This window comes from Nerophis ophidion, linkage group LG07 (assembly GCF_033978795.1).
Source record: "Nerophis ophidion isolate RoL-2023_Sa linkage group LG07, RoL_Noph_v1.0, whole genome shotgun sequence".
Lineage (NCBI taxonomy): Eukaryota > Metazoa > Chordata > Actinopteri > Syngnathiformes > Syngnathidae > Nerophis > Nerophis ophidion.
Genome location: NC_084617.1, coordinates 1,957,601 through 1,978,965, shown reverse-complemented (window position 1 = coordinate 1,978,965; position 21,365 = coordinate 1,957,601). Strand labels below are relative to the sequence as shown.

Below are 21,365 nucleotides of genomic sequence, written 5' to 3'. Positions count from 1 at the left end.
ATGTCTGATTAGCACTTCACACGAGTCAATAACATCAACAAAACTCACCTTTGGGCATTCATGCACAACGTTAAAAGTTTGGTGGACAAAATGAGACAGAAAAAGAAGTGGCATAAAACACGTCCTAGAAAGTCAGAAAAAGTTATACATGTAAACAAACTAGGGTGAGTTCAAGGACCACCAAAATGAGTGGGACAAAACGGCGCTCGCCAAATACTCGAATCAGTTAAGCATGTTTAGTATAAACATTGTGCTTTATAGCAATTAGGGAGGTTTGTGTCATGTTTGTCCTCCTACAGAAACCAAATTAAAACAAAAAAGGATTTTTTTTTTCCTTCATTTTTTTCCATTTTTCATACATTTTTGAAAAAGCTCCAGAGAGCCACTAGGGCGGCGCTAAAGGCTCTGGAGCCGCGGGTTGCTGACCTGCGATATAAAGTGTAGAGGAAAAAAATGCAATATTTTGACACAAATGCAGTTTTATTGGCAAAATGTTATACAGGAATTTTTTTTTTACTTAAATTAACCAATCCCACTGTTTGGGTCAAATTTTGCAGGCGCACAACTCAGTAATATAACTTGGTTCTTGACACATGCTAACTGTTAAGATGCTAACTTTTTTTGCAAATGTTGCAGATGTACACTCCAGTCGTATAACTTGATTCTTGACACACGCTAACTGTTAAGATGCTAACTTTTTTTTTTCAAATTTTGCAGGCATCCACCTCAGAGTCATATAACTTGGTTCTTGACACATGCTAACTGTTAAGATTCTAACTCTTTTTGGTCAAATTTTGCAGGCGTACACAGTCATATATCTTGGTTCTTGACACATGCTAACTGTTTTTTTTCGGAAATTTTGCAGGCGTACACATCAGTCATATAACGTGGTTTTTGACACATGCTAACTGTTAAGATGCTAACTCTTTTTTTTGCTAATTTTGCAGGCGTCCACCTCAGAGTCATATAACTTGGTTCTTGACACATGCTAACTGTTAAGATTCAAACTTTTTTTTGTCAAATTTTGCAGGCGTACACAGTCATATATCTTGGTTCTTGACACATGCTAACTGTTAAGATGCTAACTTTTTATGTGTGCAGATTTTGCAGGCGTACACCTCAGTCATATAACTTCATTTTTGACACATGCTAACTGTTTTTTTTGGGAAATTTTGCAGGCGTACATATCAGTCATATAACTTGATTCTTGACACACACTAACTGTTAAGATGCTAACTTTTTTTTTTCAAATTTTGCAGGCATACACCTCAGAGTCATATAAATTGGTTCTTGACACATGCTAACTGTTAAGATGCTAACTCTTTTTTTTGCTAATTATGCAGGCGTCCACCTCAGAGTCATATAAATTGGTTCTTGACACATGCTAACTATTAAGATGCTAACTCTTTTTTTTGCTAATTTTGCAGGCGTCCACCTTAGAGTCATATATCTTGGTTCTTGACACATGCTAACTGTTAAGATGCTAAATTTTTATGTGTGCAGATTTTGCAGGCGTACACCTCAGTCATATAACTTCGTTCGTGACACAAGCTAACTGTTTTTTTTTCGGAAATTTTGCAGGCGTACACATCAGTCATATAACGTGGTTTTTGACACATGCTAACTGTTAAGATGCTAACTTTTTTTTTTTAATTTTGCAGGCGTACACCTCAGAGTCATATAAATTGGTTCTTGACACATGCTAACTGTTAAGATGCTAACTCTTTTTTTTGCTAATTATGCAGGCGTCCACCTCAGAGTCATATAAATTGGTTCTTGACACATGCTAACTGTTAAGATGCTAACTCTTTTTTTTGCTAATTTTGCAGGCGTCCACCTTAGAGTCATATATCTTGGTTCTTGACACATGCTAACTGTTAAGATGCTAAATTTGTATGTGTGCAGATTTTGCAGGCGTACACCTCAGTCATATAACTTCGTTCTTGACACATGCTAACTGTTTTTTTGGGGAAATTTTGCAGGCGTACACATCAGTCATATAACGTGGTTTTTGACACATGCTAACTGTTAAGATGCTAACTCTTTTTTTTGCTAATTATGCAGGCGTCCACCTCAGAGTCATGTAACTTGGTTCTTGACACATGCTAACTGTTAAGATGCTAACTCTTTTTTTTTTGCTAATTATGCAGGCGTCCACCTCAGAGTCATATAAATTGGTTCTTGACACATGCTAACTATTAAGATGCTAACTCTTTTTTTTGCTAATTTTGCAGGCGTCCACCTTAAAGTCATATATCTTGGTTCTTGACACATGCTAACTGTTAAGATGCTAAATTTTTATGTGTGCAGATTTTGCAGGCGTACACCTCAGTCATATAACTTCGTTCTTGACACATGCTAACTGTTTTTTGGGGGAAATTTTGCAGGCGTACACATCAGTCATATTACGTGGTGCTTGACACATGCTAACTGTTAAGATGCTAACTTTTTTTGCAAATGTTGCAGGTGTACACCCCAGTCATGTAACTTGATTCTTGACACATGCTAACTGTTAAGATGCTAACTTTTTTTTTTCAAATTTTGCAGGCATACACCTCAGAGTCATATAAATTGGTTCTTGACACATGCTAACTGTTAAGATGCTAACTCTTTTTTTTGCTAATTATGCAGGCGTCCACCTCAGAGTCATATAAATTGGTTCTTGACACATGCTAACTATTAAGATGCTAACTCTTTTTTTTGCTAATTTTGCAGGCGTCCACCTTAGAGTCATATATCTTGGTTCTTGACACATGCTAACTGTTAAGATGCTAAATTTTTATGTGTGCAGATTTTGCAGGCGTACACCTCAGTCATATAACTTCGTTCGTGACACAAGCTAACTGTTTTTTTTTCGGAAATTTTGCAGGCGTACACATCAGTCATATAACGTGGTTTTTGACACATGCTAACTGTTAAGATGCTAACTTTTTTTTTTTAATTTTGCAGGCGTACACCTCAGAGTCATATAAATTGGTTCTTGACACATGCTAACTGTTAAGATGCTAACTCTTTTTTTTGCTAATTATGCAGGCGTCCACCTCAGAGTCATATAAATTGGTTCTTGACACATGCTAACTGTTAAGATGCTAACTCTTTTTTTTGCTAATTTTGCAGGCGTCCACCTTAGAGTCATATATCTTGGTTCTTGACACATGCTAACTGTTAAGATGCTAAATTGTTATGTGTGCAGATTTTGCAGGCGTACACCTCAGTCATATAACTTCGTTCTTGACACATGCTAACTGTTTTTTGGGGGAAATTTTGCAGGCGTACACATCAGTCATATAACGTGGTTTTTGACACATGCTAACTGTTAAGATGCTAACTCTTTTTTTGCTAATTATGCAGGCGTCCACCTCAGAGTCATATAACTTGGTTCTTGACACATGCTAACTGTTAAGATGCTAACTTTTTTTTTTTTTTTACAAATTTCGCAGGCGTACACCTCAAAGTCATAACTTTGTACGTGGCATTTGCTAACTTTTATGCTAATTTTGGGTGCGTACGCCTCAATTTCATACACGTTTGCAGGCCACTAATGCTAATGTTCCGTGCTCACAATAGCATGCTAACATTTTCAGCCAATTTCTTTGCAGTTAGGTTTGCACATTTCAACATTCATATATTTGACTTCTAATAACCCATTTCTATGAGGGTTTTTTACATTCTATTTTATGTCCAGTCCACTGAAATCTATTTAACATGCTTTGAGACAAAGTGTGCATCTTTTTAAAAAATCTTTCCCACACACATGAATCATATTTGCATTATGGAGTCGTACATTCCAGTTGCAAACTCCTCAAGCTGTTGATGGCCAGAAGGAAGCTGACACCTGGGACGGATCAGCTGTCAATCACAGGACTGACACGTGGACATGCACTTTCATATTTCTTCTTCTTGTCCCCGAGAGGGACAAGCGGTAGGAAATGGACGTCGCCCCTCATTGGAACGTTCACTCTCAATAGTAAATGTCCGCGTCCTGAAATAGTTCTCTATTTCCTCCAGCGAGCGGCCGCGAGTCTCCGGCACGCAGACGGCGGTGAAGAGCAGGCACAGGACGCACACCACGGTGAAGAAAAGGTAAGGCACGTACAGGCCGTACCTGTCCACCAGGTAGGTGAAGGCGGCGGTGAGGGCAAAGGCCGTCAACCAGCTGACCGTCACGCACAGGCCTGAGGCCACGCCCCTGACCACCAGAGGCAACACCTCTGACATCAGCAGCCAGGTGATGGGCCCCCACCCCATGGCGTATCCTAGGAGACCAGACAAGGAAACATTTAGTAGACAACACAGCAAATTAAATGTTTGTGCACGGATTAAAGATCAAGGAGTTAGCGTTACAGCTTCTTTCTCACACTATTTACACTTTTTTTTCATAGCTCGGTTGGTAGAGTGGCCGTGCCAGCAACTTGAGGGTTGCAGGTTCGATTCCCGCTTGTGCCATCCTGGTCACTGCCGTTGTGTCCTTGGGCAAGACACTTTACCCACCTGCTCCCAGTGCCACCCACACCGCTTTAAATGTAACTTGGATATTGGGTTTCACTATGTAAAGCGCTTTGAGTCACTTGAGAAAAGCGCTATATAAATATAATTCACTTCACTTCACTTCTTACAATGTTTGACCCTATTCTCAGAATTCTAAAAATGTGTTTTTGTAAAAATACAATAGGATTTTATCATGACTTTTTCCTACAATATATAATATACAGCGTAATAAATCATACTATCAAGTACATTATTATGTATATTATTCACTATAATTACTTATTATTAGGGCCCGATGTCCCTTTGGGACAGAGGACCCTATTGAATTTCTAAGGTTTTATTATTATTATTATACCGCCGCCTCTTTGAGCTGTAATTCGACCCCCTTAACATGCTTAAAAACTCACCAAATTTAACACACAAACATCAGGACTGGCGAAAATTACCATCTAATAAAAAAAACAAACCTCAAAACTCAAAATTGCGCTCTAGCGCCCCCTAGGAATAAAACACAAACAAAACTGCTTGTAACTTCCGTTAAGAATGTCGTAGAGACATGAAACAAAAACCTCTATGTAGGTCTGACTTAGACTTAAATTTCATAAACTGACAATATTCAACAAAAATCAACAGAAAGTTGGCAAAAACCCCTCCAAAACAAAAGTTTACTAAAAAATTTCATTTTTACCTCTTTGAGCTGTAATTTGACCACCTTAACATGCTTCAAAACTCACCAAACTGGACACACACATCAGGACTGGCAAAAATTGCGATCTAATAAAAAACCTAACTCCAAAACTCAAAATTGCGCTCTAGCGCCACCTAGGAATAAAACACAGACAAAACTGCTCCTAGGAAGAAAACAGACAAAAGTGCTTGTAACTTCCGTTAAGAATGTCATAGAGACATGAAACAAAAACCTCCATGTAGATCTGACTTAGACTTAAATTTCATAAAATGACATCTTTCAACAAAAATCAACAGAAAGTTGGCAAAAACCCCTCCAAAACAAAAGTTTACTAAAAACTATTCATTTTTTCCCTCTTTGAGCTGTAATTTGACCCCCTTATAAGCTTCAAAACTCACCAAACTGGACACACACATCAGGACTGGCGAAAATTGCGATCTAATAAAAAACCTAACCCCAAAACTCAAAATTGCGCTCTAGCGCCCCCTAGGAATAAAACACAGACAAAACTGCTCCTAGGAAGAAAACAGACAAAACTGCTTGTAACTTCCGGTAGGAATGTTGTAGAGACATGAAACAAAAACCTCTATGTAGGTCTCACTTATACCTACATTTCATTCATTGACATCCTTCAGCAAAAATCAACAGGAAGTTGGCAATTACCCCTTCAAAACAAAAGTTTTGTAAAAACCCGTCACCTTTTTTAAACATTATCTCCTCCGAGCGCGTTTGTCGTGTCGGCTTCAAACTCGCACAGGAAAGAGATTGAACCCTTCTGATTAAAAGTTGATGAAAGAGTTTTTCTAACTGCTCCGGTTTTAAATTTACGAGCCTTCAAAAAACCGCTACGCTGCTGCTGCTGCCGTCTCAAGATGGCTGCTTAAAAGCAGGAAGCACCAGCGTGACCACACAATGCAGAGAAGGTAGGTAACGTGCGGGTAAAGATATGTTGACTGGGAGAAAGAAGGAGGCACCAGTTTGACTCCAGGATACAGAGAAGGTAGGTAATGTGCAGGTAAAGTTATGTTGTCTGGTTGATGGCAGGAAGCACAGCAAGTATGGGTGAAAAAAAGAAGCACCAGTGTGACCCCAGGATGCAGGGAAGGTAGGTAATGTGCAGGTAAAGTTATGTTGTCTGGGTGATGGCAGGAAGCACAGCAAGTATGGGTGAAAAAAGGAAGCGCCAGTGTGACCCCAGGATGCAGGGAAGGTAGGTAATGTGCAGGTAAAGATATGTTGACTGGGGGAAAGAAGGAGGCACCAGTTTGACTCCAGGATACAGAGAAGGTAGGTAATGTGCAGGTAAAGATATGTTGTCTGGGTGATGGCAGGAAGCACCAGCGTGTATGGGTGAAAAAAGGAAGCACCAGCGTGACTCCAGGATGCAGGGAAGGTAGGTAATGTGCAGGTAAAGATATGTTGACTGGGTGAAAGAAGGAGGCACCAGTTTGACTCCAGGTTACAGAGAAGGTAGGTAATGTGCAGGTAAAGTTATGTTGTCTGGGTGATGGCAGGAAGCACAGCAAGTATGGGTGAAAAAAGGAAGCACAGGTGGGACCCCAGGATGCAGGGAAGGTAGGTAATGTGCAGGTAAAGATATGTTGAATGGGTAAAGGCAGGAAACACCAGCAAAATCCGGTCCCTTCCATCGCTGCTTGCAGCATTAATTTTTACTTAGTTTTTTAAAAATTATGAATTTTTTGATGGATTTGAATGATTTCATGCAGCTTTCATGACTCACCAAAAATGAATACCATGACGCTGATAAGTGGAAGGGGCCCTGCAGCCGTGTGCTTGCTGGCGGTGTGCAGAGTACTTAGAGTGAGGTTGGAGGGTCCGGGGCCAGGGAGGTCAGGTGCATTGTAGGAAATCATGGTCAGGGTCAGGGTGGACAAGAACATCAGGAAGCTTGAGATGTACAGTAGAACTTTACGCCCGGCCTTGTCCATCAAAACCGCTGCCACGGTAACGGAAAGGAGGCGAACCAAGCCCACGATTACAGCGTCAAACCTGAGAGACACGGATGCTTTGAAAAACTCTCCCCGGTGATCGTTAAAGGTGCGTACCAGCTTTTCCTACCCGGGATCCAGCGAGACGTTGCTGTGAGAAAAAATGGGCTGCAAGTAGACGAGAACGGGACTGATGCCGGTGAGTTGCTGCAGCAGACGCATGGCCACGGAGATGATGATGGGCCGGTAGTAGACGGGCTTGGCCAGCTGGGACCACGGCAGATGTCTCTGCAGGCTGATACTGAGCTGCGGGGGACAAAACACCTGTCAATCGCTGGTATTCCCACACGGGACTTCTTCCAGGAAGTAGTGGTCCACCAAGCTAACTATCAGAGTACAAAAAAAAGACTTGAATCTTCCTGCAAAAAGCAGGCACTAGCAAAAAAACTACACTTTATCCCTAAACTTCAAGGATTATCTGTTGGTTGTGTTCCCAGACATATCAATCAATCAATCAATCAATGTTTACTTATATAGCCCTAAATCACTAGTGTCTCAAAGGGCTGCACAAACCACTACCACATCCTCGGTAGGCCCACATAAGGGCAAGGAAAACTCACACCCAGTGGGACGTCGGTGACAATGATGACTATGAGAACCTTGGAGAGGAGGAAAGCAATGGATGTGGAGCGGGTCTAACATGATACTGTGAAAGTTCAATCCATAATGGATCCAACACAGCAGCGAGAGTCCAGTCCAAAGCGGATCCAACACAGCAGCGAGAGTCCCGTTCAGAGCGGAGCCAGCAGGAAACCATCCCAAGCGGAGGCGGATCAGCAGCGCAGAGATGTCCCCAGCCGATACACAGGCAAGCAGTACATGGCCACCGGATCGGACCGGACCTCCTCCACAAGGGAGAGTGGGACATAGAAGAAAAAGAAAAGAAACGGCAGATCAACTGGTCTAAAAAGGGAGTCTATTTAAAGGCTAGAGTATACAAATGAGTTTTAAGGTGAGACTTAAATGCTTCTACTGAGGTGGCATCTCGAACTGTTACCGGGAGGGCATTCCAGAGTACTGGAGCCCGAAATGAAAACGCTCTATAGCCCGCAGACTTTTTTTGGTCTTTGGGAATCACTAATAAGCCGGAGTCTTTTGAAGGCAGATTTCTTGCCGGGACATATGGTACAATACAATCGGCAAGATAGGATGGAGCTAGACCGTGTAGTATTTTATACGTAAGTAGTAAAACCTTAAAGTCACATCTTAAGTGCACAGGAAGCCAGTGCAGGTGAGCCAGTATAGGTATATATGTATGTATATATGTATATAAAGGTATATACAGTATAGGTATATATGTATGTATATATGTATATAAAGGTATATACAGTATAGGTATATATGTATGTATATATGTATATAAAGGTATATACAGTATAGGTATATATGTATGTATATATGTATATAAAGGTATATACAGTATAGGTATATATGTATGTATATATGTATATAAAGGTATATACAGTACAGGCGTAATGTGATCAAACTTTCTTGTTCTTGTCAAAAGTCTAGCAGCCGCATTATGGAACTATTGTGATCCAGATGGAAACTTGGAACATCCTGCAGGTCTACAACTTCTTGCTGTGTGACTGCAGGGTCAAGGTCATTGGTATCTATCAGTCCTGCTAGACACCGACCTCTATTTAATAATACAACTTTAACATTTGACAACCAAACAATTAAACAAGGCGACACGGTAAAAAATCTGGGTATTATCTTCGACCCAACTCTCTCCTTTGAGGCACACATTAAAAACGTTACTAAAACGGCCTTCTTTCATCTCCGTAATATCGCTAAAATTCGCTCCATTCTGTCCACTAAAGACGCTGAGATCATTATCCATGCGTTTGTTACGTCTCGTCTTGATTACTGTAACGTATTATTTTGGGGTCTCCCCATGTCTAGCATTAAAAGATTACAGTTGGTACAAAATGTGGCTGCTAGACTTTTGACAAGAACAAGAAAGTTTGATCACATTACGCCTGTACTGTATATACCTTTATATACATATATACATACATATATACCTTTATATACATATATACATACATATATACCTATACTGTATATACCTTTATATACATACATATATACCTATACTGTATATACCTTTATATACATACATATATACCTATACTGTATATACCTTTATATACATATATACATACATATATACCTATACTGGCTCACCTGCACTGGCTTCCTGTGCACTTAAGATGTGACTTTAAGGTTTTACTACTTACATATAAAATACTACACGGTCTAGCTCCATCCTATCTTGCCGATTGTATTGTACCATATGTCCCGGCAAGAAATCTGCCTTCAAAAGACTCCGGCTTATTAGTGATTCCTAGAGCCCAAAAAAAGTCTGCGGGCTATAGAGTGTTTTCCGTTCGGGCTCCAGTACTCTGGAATGCCCTCCCGGTAACAGTTCGAGATGTTACCTCAGTAGAAGCATTTAAGTCTCATCTGTATACTCTAGCCTTTAAATAGACCTCCTTTTTAGACCAGTTGATCTGCCGCTTCTTTTCTTTTTTCTCCTCTGTCCCCCCCTCCCTTGTGGAGGGGGTCCGGTCCGATGACCATGGATGAAGTACTGGCTGTCCAGAGTCGAGACCCAGGATGGACCGCTCGCCTGTATCAGTTGGGGACATCTCTACGCTGCTGATCCACCTCCGCTTGAGATGGTTTCCTGTGGACGGGACTCTCGCTGCTGTCTTAGATCCGCTTTGAACTGAACTCTCGCGACTGTGTTGGAGCCACTATGGATTGAACTTTCACAGTATCATGTTAGACCCGCTCCACATCCATTCCTTTCGGTCCCCTAGAGGGGGGGGGGGTTGCCCACATCTGAGGTCCTCTCCAAGGTTTCTCATAGTCAGCATTGTCACTGGCGTCCCACTGGATGTGAATTCTCCCTGCCCACTGGGTGTGAGTTTTCCTTGCCCTTTTGTGGGTTCTTCCGAGGATGTTGTAGTCGTAATGATTTGTGCAGTCCTTTGAGACATTTGTGATTTGGGGCTATATAAATAAACATTGATTGATTGATTGATATCAAGACTCTCCTGGATAAATATGCATCGTTTTTTTAAGGGGTAAGGTTGTATTTCATCATTTAACGTCGTGTCTAAGACGTCATGTTTGCATGTGGTGTTTACTAGTCGCGTATTTTCCTCGTCTTTATCAAATTATAATTATGTCAACATTGTGTATGTGCTAGAAGATTCATTTATGATAGTTTATCAACATATAATTATAGATGTCATCATTGTGAAGGTGTGTGTGAATGGATGAATGTGAAAATAGCGTCAAAGCGCTTCGATTACCTCGAAGGTAGAATAGTGGATGTACTTGTACAAACCATTTACTTAACCAGGACATGTTTTGCCAAGTGTGGTCTAAAGTGTGAGCTACAGGGTTTTCCCGTCGTCGTTTCCACAAATTTTTCCCTTTTTAATAACCTCTCTGGGCACTCTGTAACATCCTAGAAATGGACCTAACTGAAATGAAGAAGGAGCTGATATCCATTGAATTAAAGAAATCAATCATCCAATACGTGACAGCGTGTGAAGTAGCAAACTTGGTGTGTCACAGCTACTTCCTGCTTGTCTGGGTCACCTTAATGGCCTCCAGCTCGCTCTGCACGTCATAGTGGACTCCTCTCAGCCAGCGGAGGGCGAGCTCGGCCTGCTGCTCTCTCTCCAGGCTCAGCAGCCGTCTGGGGGAGTCGGGCATGAAGGCCAGCAGGACCACCATCAGCAATGCTGGCACACCCCCGACCACTGCAAGCCAGCGCCAAGGTAACACAAGACCTGCACACACACACGTGCACACATGTCACACACACACACGTGCACACATGTCACACACACACACACATGCACACATGTCATACACACACACATGCACACATGTCATACACACACACGTGCACTTATGTCATACACACACACATGCACACATGTCATACACACACACACGTGCACTTATGTCATACACACACACATGCACACATGTCATACACACACACGTACACACATGTCATACACACACACATGCACACATGTCATACACACACACATGCACACATGTCATACACACATACGTGCACACATGTCATACACACACACGTGCACACATGTCACACACACACACATGCAAACATGTCATACACACACACATGCACATATGTCATACACACACACGTGCACAGATGTCATACACACACACATGCACACATGTCATACACACACACATGCACACATGTCATACACACACACATGCACACATGTCATACACACACACATGCACACATGTCATACACACACACATGCACACATGTCATACACACACACATGCACACATGTCATACACACACACATGCACATATGTCATACACACACACATGCACACATGTCATACACACACACGCACACATGTAATACACACACACGTACACACATGTCATACACACACATGCACACATGTCATACACACACACATGCACACATGTCATACACACACACATGCACACATGTCATACACACGTGCACACACGTCATACACACACACATGCACACATGTCATACACACACACATGCACACATGTCATACACACACACATGCACACACGTCATACACACAAACATGCACACATGTCATACACACACACATGCACACATGTCATACACACACACATGCACACACGTCATACACACACACATGCACACACGTCACACACACACGTGCACACATGTCATACACACACACATGTACAGGTCATACACACACACATGCACACATGTCATACACACACACATGCACACATGTCATACACACACATGCACACATGTCATACACACACACACATGCACACATGTCATACACACACACATGCACACATGTCATACACACACACATGCACACATGTCATACACACACACATGCACGCATGTCATACACACACACATGCACACGTCATACACACACACATGCACACATGTCATACACACACACGTGCACACATGTCATACACACACACACATGCACACATGTCATACACACACACATGCACACATGTCACACACACACACACACGTGCACACATGTCATACACACACACATGTACACATGTCATACACACACACATGCACACATGTCATACACACGTGCACACATGTCATACACACACACATGCACACATGTCATACACACACATGTACACACATGGCATACACACACACGTGCACACATGTCATACACACACACATGCACACATGTCATACACACACACACATGCACACATGTCATACACACACACATGCACACATGTCATACACACACACATGCACACATGTCACACACACACACATGCACACATGTCATACACACACACATGCACACATGTCATACACACACACATGCACACATGTCATACACACACACACATGCACACATGTCATACACACACACATGCACACATGTCATACACACACACATGCACACATGTCATACACACACATGCACACATGTCATACACACACACATGCACACACGTCATACACACACACGTGCACACATGTCATACACACACACGTGCACACATTTCATACACACACACATGCACACACGTCATACACACACACGTGCACACATGTCATACACACACACGTGCACACATGTCATACACACACACATGCACACACGTCATACACACACACATGCACACACGTCATACACACACACATTCACACACGTCATACATGCACACATGTCATACACACACACGTCATACACACACACGTGCACACATGTCACACACACACACATGCACACACGTCATACACACACACGTGCACACATGTCACACACATGCACACACGTCATACATGCACACATGTCATACACACACACATGCACACATGTCACACACACACATGCACACATGTCACACACACACACATGCACACGTCATACACACACACATGCACACACGTCATACACACACATGCACACACGTCATACATGCACACATGTCATACACACACACGTGCACACATGTCACACACACACACACATGCACACACGTCATACACACAAGCAGAAGACTTCCTCCTGCAATGTCTGCACTGTTTCATTGAAGAAGAAGTAAGATGGAGTACCTAAAGCGTAGAGCACCAAGGCTCCAAACACGGCAGTGAACTGAGGGCAGGAGCCCAGTGTTCCTCTCAGGGATTTATGGGAGATCTCAGAGATGTACACCTGCACAGAAACACACCTGTTGGACTCACTGAAGCAGAAAGTGGTCAGCTAACATAGAATGACTATTGAAGCACGTCAACTGTACTACTGTACTATATAACTATAGTGCGTGTGTGTATGTATATATATATATATATATATATATATATATATATATATATATATATATATATATATATATATATATATATATATATATATATATATATATATATATATATATTGTTGCGTTTTGGACCCGTTCTTCCTTCGGTCAACGCCCCCAGGTTCTTTTACGACACATAAGCTGGTTTTAAATCAATCAGAGACAGAGGTTACTCATTTTGATATTTTATAACCAAAGCGCTTTGGGAGATCAATCTAGATACAACATTTCAAAGGCACGGTCCAAATTGATCTAATCCTAAAATGGCAGTTTCTCCCTCCTCACTCACTCTCACTCGCCCCTCTTCTTCTCCTCCCTACTTCGGACAGTTGAGATAGGGATTGTTATGTCTTCATTCCAACATTCCAAATTCAAGGTCTATGTAAAAGGCTCACACTTTAGCTGTTCTAAAATCTGACGAGGACATAAAAAGACAACCAAATCCAACAATATGTACAGTGGGGCAAAAAAGTATTTAGTCAGCCAGCGATTGTGCAAGTTCTCCCACTTCAAATGATGACAGAGGTCTGTCATTTTCATCATAAGAGACTGAATGTGAAAAAAAAAATCCAGGAATTCACATTGTAGGAATTTTAAAGAATGTATTTGTAAATTATGGTGGAAAATAAGTATTTGGTCAACTATTCAAAGCTCTCGCTGATGGAAGGAGGTTTTGGCTCAAAATCTCACGATACATGGCCCCATTCATTCTTTCCTTAACAAGGATCAATCATCCTGTCCCCTTAGCAGAAAAACAGCCCCAAAGCATGATGTTCGACCCCCATGCTTCACAGTAGGTATGGTGTTCTTGGGATGCAACTCAGTATTCTATACCAAAAAGTTCTATTTTGGTTTCATCTGACCACATGACATTCTCCCAATCCTCTGCTGTATCATCCATGTATCCATTTTGGTATAAACTCAACTGGTGGTGTTTGGAGGAAGAAGAATACTGAGTTGCATCCCAAGAACACCATACCTACTGTGAAGCATGGGGGTGGAAACATCATGCTTTGGGGCTGTTTTTCTGCTAAGGGGACAGGACGATTGATCCGTGTTAAGGAAAGAATGAATGGGGCCATTTTCTACCGCTTATTCCCTTTCGGGGTAGCGGGGGGCGCTGGCGCCTATCTCAGCTACAATCGGTAGAAAATGGATGGATGGATGGATGAATGGGGCCATGTATCGTGAGATTTTGATCCAAAACCTCCTTCCATCAGTGAGAGCTTTGAATGGTTGACCAAATACTTATTTTACACCATCATTTACAAATAAATTCTTTAAAATTCCGACAATGTGAATTCCTCTATTTTTTTTTCACATTCTGTCTCTCACAGTTGAAGTGTACCTATGATGAAAATGACAGACCTCTGTCATCGTTTTAAGTGGGAGAACTTGCACAATCAGTGGCTGACTAAATAATTTTTTACCCCACTGTGTGTATATATATATATATATATATATATATATATATATATATATATATATATATATATATATATATATATATATATATATATATATATATAAAACAAGAAGATTAGAATGAAAGAAAATGTCCTTTGCACTGTACAGTGTATTATTTCTATTATGTCAAGTCCTGCTTTAAGACTTTGCCATAAACTGTATCATCATTACCGCTGAATATTGCACAAACAAAGCCACTGTAACCATGGTAACCTACAGGAATGGATGCTGATGTCACCCCACCGGCAACACCTGTGAGGATACGGCCAAGGTGGAGCATCCACAGCTCTGTAGCCCCTCCCATTAACAGGTAACTGAAACACACACATTAAGAATACATGAAAAAGCTAAGCCTAAGTTTCTTACTGCTTTTCAATACCTGATCATTTGATTAGCTTTGGCTTTATTTGAATATGAATATTTCAAGTACTGTATGTACCAGTGTTAGAATCTACTGTACTGTCATAATAGAATATCTGACCCAATAGCAGAAGGTATTGCTGACGCCATGATGCTCAGCTTTCTCCCAATCAGGTCCGTGAGCAGCATGGCCGCCAGCCCGCCACCAGCCACGCCCAGCATGAAGACCGAGCCGAACAGGGCGGCCTGGGAGGTGTCCATCCTCAGCCGGGGGTCCGCATCAGGACCTTGGAGCACCGGCAGGACGGGGGACGGATAGACCAAAGAATAACCAAAGTTGAAGTTCCCCAAAACGGCGGCAAAAACCGCCAGGAGCAGATTGGATTTTTGAAACTGGAACAGAGAAAAGTGTACAAATCAGAGCAGACATTGATGGTGTGGACAAAAGTCAAACATGTTCACGAATCCGATTATTAGAAAAGAGCAATGATAACTGTCAGGTTCAAACACTGATGACATCTATTAGACAGACAAGAAGCAAGGAATTAAACAGAGACAGGATTCAATTTAGCTCAATGAGGAGAAACGTCTGGGCTGTACTCTTTGTACAGTCTTCTACCACGCTCTGGCAAGAGGATTGTACGCCTCCTCTTTTATTTGGACTTTCCCTGATTACATGGCAACATCTGTTGGTAAAGGCATGGGGGTCGTAAACAGCCGTCAACCTTGGTCACAAAACAGTTCAAAGAAAAGATGCCTGGAGCTTGCGTCGGGTCCTGCTTCCTCTCCGCTTTGCAGATCTAGGTTCAAGACAAGATCTTCCTGTGGATTACAATATCCATCCATCCATTTCCTACCGCTTATTCCCTTTCGGGGTCACGGGGGGCGCTGGCGCCTATCTCAGCTACAATCGGGCGGAAGGAAGGGTACACCCTGGACAAGTCGCCACCTCATCGCAGTGGATTACAATAGATAAAAAAAAAACACCTTCATGTCGCTTCCCATCCTAAAAAGTGGAGTTTAACAAGCCTTTTGCTTGGTAGGATCAAAGACATCTTTTGTCCTCTCGCCGGGAACTCGAGGCAACACAAAGTTTTGTGATAACTTAAATACAATTATTCTGACAATAACCATAGAATTGAATTGCGTGGCCAAATTCTAGGCTTTCACACGCAAGAATCTTAAAGGGACCCCAACTGCACCCTAAGTCCCACAAACACACACTTAGTATGTTTACGTACAGTAAAAACCTCATTTGGTTAAAAGCAGTTTTTTAAAACACATGTTTAGTTCAGCGCATGTAAAAACCTGAAATAATGTTTTTGTCAGGCTTGCTCCTGACAGTTTGGTTGTGTTTTACTTTCCCCTCTGTGTTGGTTGTATTTCCTGTCAGCGCTCTTGTTTTGGTTCTGTTTCCTGTTTGTCTCCCTGCGTGCTGTGCACCCTCAGCTGTGGCTGATTGGCACCTGGCCACACCTGGTGTCAATCAGCCAGCTACTATTTAAAGCTGCCTTCCCCTCCAGTCAGTGCTGGATTATTGTCACCACTACCTGTAATGTCATTAATACTTATCGTTGTAGCTGTGTCTACTTCTGTTCACTCTGTCATAGTTCCTTCATGTCACAGTAAGTGTTTTTGTTTCTAGTCCACAGTTAGCCTTTGTGCTAGTTTTTGTTCATAGCCAAGTTTGTTCTCCGCCTTGTGCGCGCCTTTTGTTTGTACCCTTTTGTTTGCCTGCCGCCATCTCTGCATCTTGGGGTTCGTCAACAACAACATGTGACTGAATACTCCAACCAAATTCGAACCCCGCAGATATTTCAATGGCAGAGAGACTTGACAGAACTCTGGCGATGATGGCTGAATTAAAGAAAACTTTGGCCTGATTTCAAGCCCTCTCCCACCCATTTCTTTCGTCTGTGGGCCTATCTGGTGATGTCTGGGATCCGTCCCTTGAGGGGGGGGGGCTTTGAATAGCTGTGCAGCTGGGGAGGCACAGCTACTTCCCACCCCAGTGGGTCTGATCAATTTCCCTTGTGGATCATTAAAGTTTGTCTAAGTCTAAGTCCAGCCAAGTTTGTTCTGCGCCTTGTGCGCGCCTTTTGTTTGTACCCTTTTGTTTGTTCTTGTTTTAGTGTTAAAGTAAATTATGTTTTCCCGCACAATTCCTGCCGCCATCTCTGCATCTTGGGGTTCGTCAACAACAACATGTGACAGAATACTCCAACCAAATTCGAACCCCGCAGATATTTCAATGGCAGAGAGACTTGACAAAATTCTGGTGATGATGGCTGAATTAAAGAAAACTTTGGCCTGATTTCAAGCCCTCTCCCACCCATCTCTTTCGTCTGTGGGCCTATCTGGTGATGTCTGGGATCCGTCCCTTGAGGGGGGGGGCTTTGAATAGCTGTGCAGCTGGGGAGGCACAGCTACTTCCCACCCCAGTGGGTCTGATCAATTTCCCTTGTGGATCATTAAAGTTTGTCTAAGTCTAAGTCCAGCCAAGTTTGTTCTGCGCCTTGTGCATACCTTTTGTTTGTACCCTTTTGTTTGTTCTTGTTTTAGTGTTAAAGTAAATCATGTTTTCCCGCACAATGCCTGCCGCCATCTCTGCATCTTGGGGTTCATCCACAACAACATGTGACTGAATACTCCAACCAAATTCGAACCCCGCAGATATTTCAATGGCAGAGAGACTTGACAGAATTCTGGCGATGATGGCTGAATTAAAGAAAACTTTGGCTTGATTTCAAGCCCTCTCCCACCCATCTCTTTCGTCCGTGGGCCTATCTGGTGATGTCTGGGATCCGTCCCTTGAGGGGGGGGGGCTTTGAATAGCAGTGCAGCTGGGGAGGCACAGCTACTTCCCACCCCAGTGGGTCCGATCAATTTCCCTTGTGGATCATTAAAGTTTGTCTAAGTCTAAGTCCAGCCAAGTTTGTTCTGCGCCTTGTGCGCGCCTTTTGTTTGTACCCTTTTGTTTGTTCTTGTTTTAGTGTTAAAGTAAATTATGTTTTCCCGCACAATGCCTGCCGCCATCTATGCATCTTGGGGTTCGTCAACAACAACATGTGACAGAATACTCCAACCAAATTCGAACCCCGCAGATATTTCAATGGCAGAGAGACTTGACAAAATTCTGGCGATGATGGCTGAATTAAAGAAAACTTTGGCTTGATTTCAAGCCCTCTCCCACCCATCTCTTTCGTCTGTGGGCCTATCTGGTGATGTCTGGGATCCGTCCCTTGAGGGGGGGAGGGGGGGGGGGCTCTGAATAGCTGTGCAGCTGGGGAGGCACAGCTACTTCCCACCCCAGTGGGTCTGATCAATTTCCCTTGTGGATCATTAAAGTTTGTCTAAGTCTAAGTCCAGCCAAGTTTGTTCTGCGCCTTGTGCGCGCCTTTTGTTTGTACCCTTTTGTTTGTTCTTGTTTTAGTGTTAAAGTAAATCATGTTTTCCTGCACAATGCGTGCCGCCATCTCTGCATCTTGGGGTTCGTCCACAACAACATGTGACTGAATACTCCAACCAAATTCGAACCCCGCAGATATTTCAATGGCAGAGAGACTTGACAGAATTCTGGTGATGATGGCTGAATTAAAGAAAACTTTGGCCTGATTTCAAGCCCTCTCCCACCCATCTCTTTCGTCTGTGGGCCTATCTGGTGATGTCTGGGATCCGTCCCTTGAGGGGGGGCTCTGAATAGCTGTGCAGCTGGGGAGGCACAGCTACTTCCCACCACAGTGGGTCTGAACAATTTCCCTTGTGGATCATTAAAGTTTGTCTAAGTCTAAGTCCAGCCACGTTTGTTCTGCGCCTTGTGCGCACCTTTTGTTTGTACCCTTTTGTTTGTTCTTGTTTTAGTGTTAAATTAAATCATGTTTTCCTGCACAATGCCTGCCGCCATCTCTGCATCTTGGGGTTCGTCAACAACATGTGACAGTTTTGACTTTTTAAAGACGGGATCAAAGTATCTTGAAATTCAGTATAAAGTTGCCAGAACATGATGCAAAGCGGAAAAGGGTTCTGTGGTCTGACGAGTCCACATTTCCAATTGTTTCTGGAAACTGTGGACGTCGTGTCTTCCAGAACAAAGAGGAAAATAATCATTTCCGGACTGTTCTAGGCACAGAGTGGAAAAGCCAGCATCTGTGACAGTAGTGGGGTGTATTTGTGCCCGAGGTAAATCTGCATTCTGGTCCTCTTGGCTGGCTTTGATTGGTTGGTTATTTGTTGGCTTTTTAGTGTGTGTTTTGGTTTCTTACCGTGGATTCAGATGATGATTGTCTCCTAGGCAGCAGCGGTCTTGATTCATCCATCCCAGCACACAGGAGAGCTGTACAACAATGCGGCAAAAAACTTTTCATTACAGCCAAGACAAAGCATCATTTTTCTTTTAAAGCGTTCATATTTACCCAGAAGGAACTCAAGCGTCCTGTAGAAGTGGGAGGAATGTCCAGACTGGAATGGACATGACGGACTGGCAGCTGGTCACGAAGACAACATGAAAGTAAAACTGGGAACCACTGGACTTTCAAAAATGACATGTAACGGGGAGTTTGTGGTGACAATTACTGAGTCAGCGTCCAAAGATATGGCATCATATCCATCCCGTCCATCCATTTCTACCGCTTGTCCCTATCGAGGTCGCGGGTGGCATCATATCATGAAAATTAAATAATACTTACTGTATGTCTTACAGTATTTTGTCATTAATGATTAATTTGTCAGGCAGACAGGCGCTACCTGGGGAAGAAGTATGGCAGGACAGTGCCTGCATGAAGTAAAGTCAAAATGAAAGCAGAAGTCAAGTGAGTGGTTGAGTCAGAAGGAGGAAAAAAAGTCCAGCACTCTTCCCACCATGTACATTCACACATGATGTGTTACGGCTTCTACGGAGGAAGAAGACGACACAGAGAGCAGGGACGTCTATATTTATTAATATACAATAATATGAAGTGTAAACCAACCCAAATATGTGTGTGGTGTGCGACTATGTGTGGGAATTCAATGTTGAGTGTTACCAGTAGTGTTGAGCGAGAGGCAGAAGTCCAAAGAGGGGGCAAGACTGGCTTGGAAGTCTGTGAGCAGGCAGGAGGTCAATAGAGAGGTACCAAAGTCCGTGTTCAGGCGGGAGGTCGAGATCCAAAAGGGGGAGCCAGAGAGAACCAGGGGGGAACACAGGGAGACAAGACCCACAGCTCGCGACGCGGGAACAGAGGTAGGCTGCTGGAAGACGACAAGGGGGACACGAGACCATCACAGATGGGAAGGAACACAGAGAGAGAGTATGCATATAGCTTGTAGAGTTTCGGCTTACTGTACAGCAGGAGTCGGCAACCTTTACCAATCAAAGAACCATTTTGACCCGTTTTACAAAATAAAGAAAACAATGGGAGCCACCAAACTCTTTTGAAATTTAAAATGAAATAACACTGCATTCAGGGTACATTATACACCCCTGCTAACACCAAATCCCCCCCCCCCCCCCGTGCGTCTGTTGAGGTGGGCGGGGTTTGGTGCTAGCGGGGGTGTATAATGTAGCCCGGAAGAGTTAGGGATGCATAAGAATTCTGGGTATTTGTTCTGTTGTGTTTATGTTGTGTTACAGTGCGGATGTTCTCCCAAAATACTTAGGTCTACTACACTACTGTATTTTATTGTTGGTCATTATGGTGGTACTTAATGAATACTTAGGTCTACTACACTACTGTATTTAATGTTGTCATTATGGTGGTACTTAATGAATACTTAGGTCTACTACACTACAGTATTTTAATGTTGTTATTATGGTGATACTTAATGAATACTTAGGTCTACTACACTACTGTATTTAATGTTGTCATTATGGTGGTACATAATGAATACTTAGGTCTACTACAGTATTTTAATGTTTTCATTATGGTGGTACTTAATGAGTATTTAGGTCTACTACACTACTGTATAATAT

General features: G+C 42.5%; 1 protein-coding gene across 4 annotated transcripts; it reads right to left on the bottom strand.

Moving 5' to 3' along the window:
- Window positions 1-544: 544 nt before the first annotated feature.
- slc2a6 (solute carrier family 2 member 6) lies at window positions 545-20,175 on the bottom strand. Of its 4 annotated transcripts, none has more exons than XM_061905161.1 (11): window positions 19,831-20,175; window positions 19,681-19,751; window positions 15,540-15,811; window positions 15,276-15,372; window positions 13,347-13,446; window positions 10,804-10,997; window positions 7,256-7,431; window positions 6,918-7,186; window positions 2,447-4,256; window positions 2,073-2,126; window positions 545-1,837 (listed from the first exon to the last, which is right to left on the bottom strand). In XM_061905161.1, the coding sequence occupies exons 2-9, from the start codon at window positions 19,732-19,734 to the stop codon at window positions 3,886-3,888; spliced, it is 1,533 nt and encodes a 510-aa protein (XP_061761145.1). In that variant the 5' UTR covers window positions 19,735-19,751; window positions 19,831-20,175; the 3' UTR covers window positions 545-1,837; window positions 2,073-2,126; window positions 2,447-3,885. The 4 variants fall into 4 exon arrangements, with proteins under 4 accessions (XP_061761145.1, XP_061761143.1, XP_061761141.1 ...); XM_061905159.1 differs by lacking the exon at window positions 2,073-2,126 and having other exon boundaries at window positions 545-2,072; window positions 2,159-3,125; window positions 3,360-4,256; XM_061905157.1 differs by lacking the exon at window positions 2,073-2,126 and having other exon boundaries at window positions 545-2,072; window positions 2,159-4,256.
- Window positions 20,176-21,365: the final 1,190 nt, after the last annotated feature.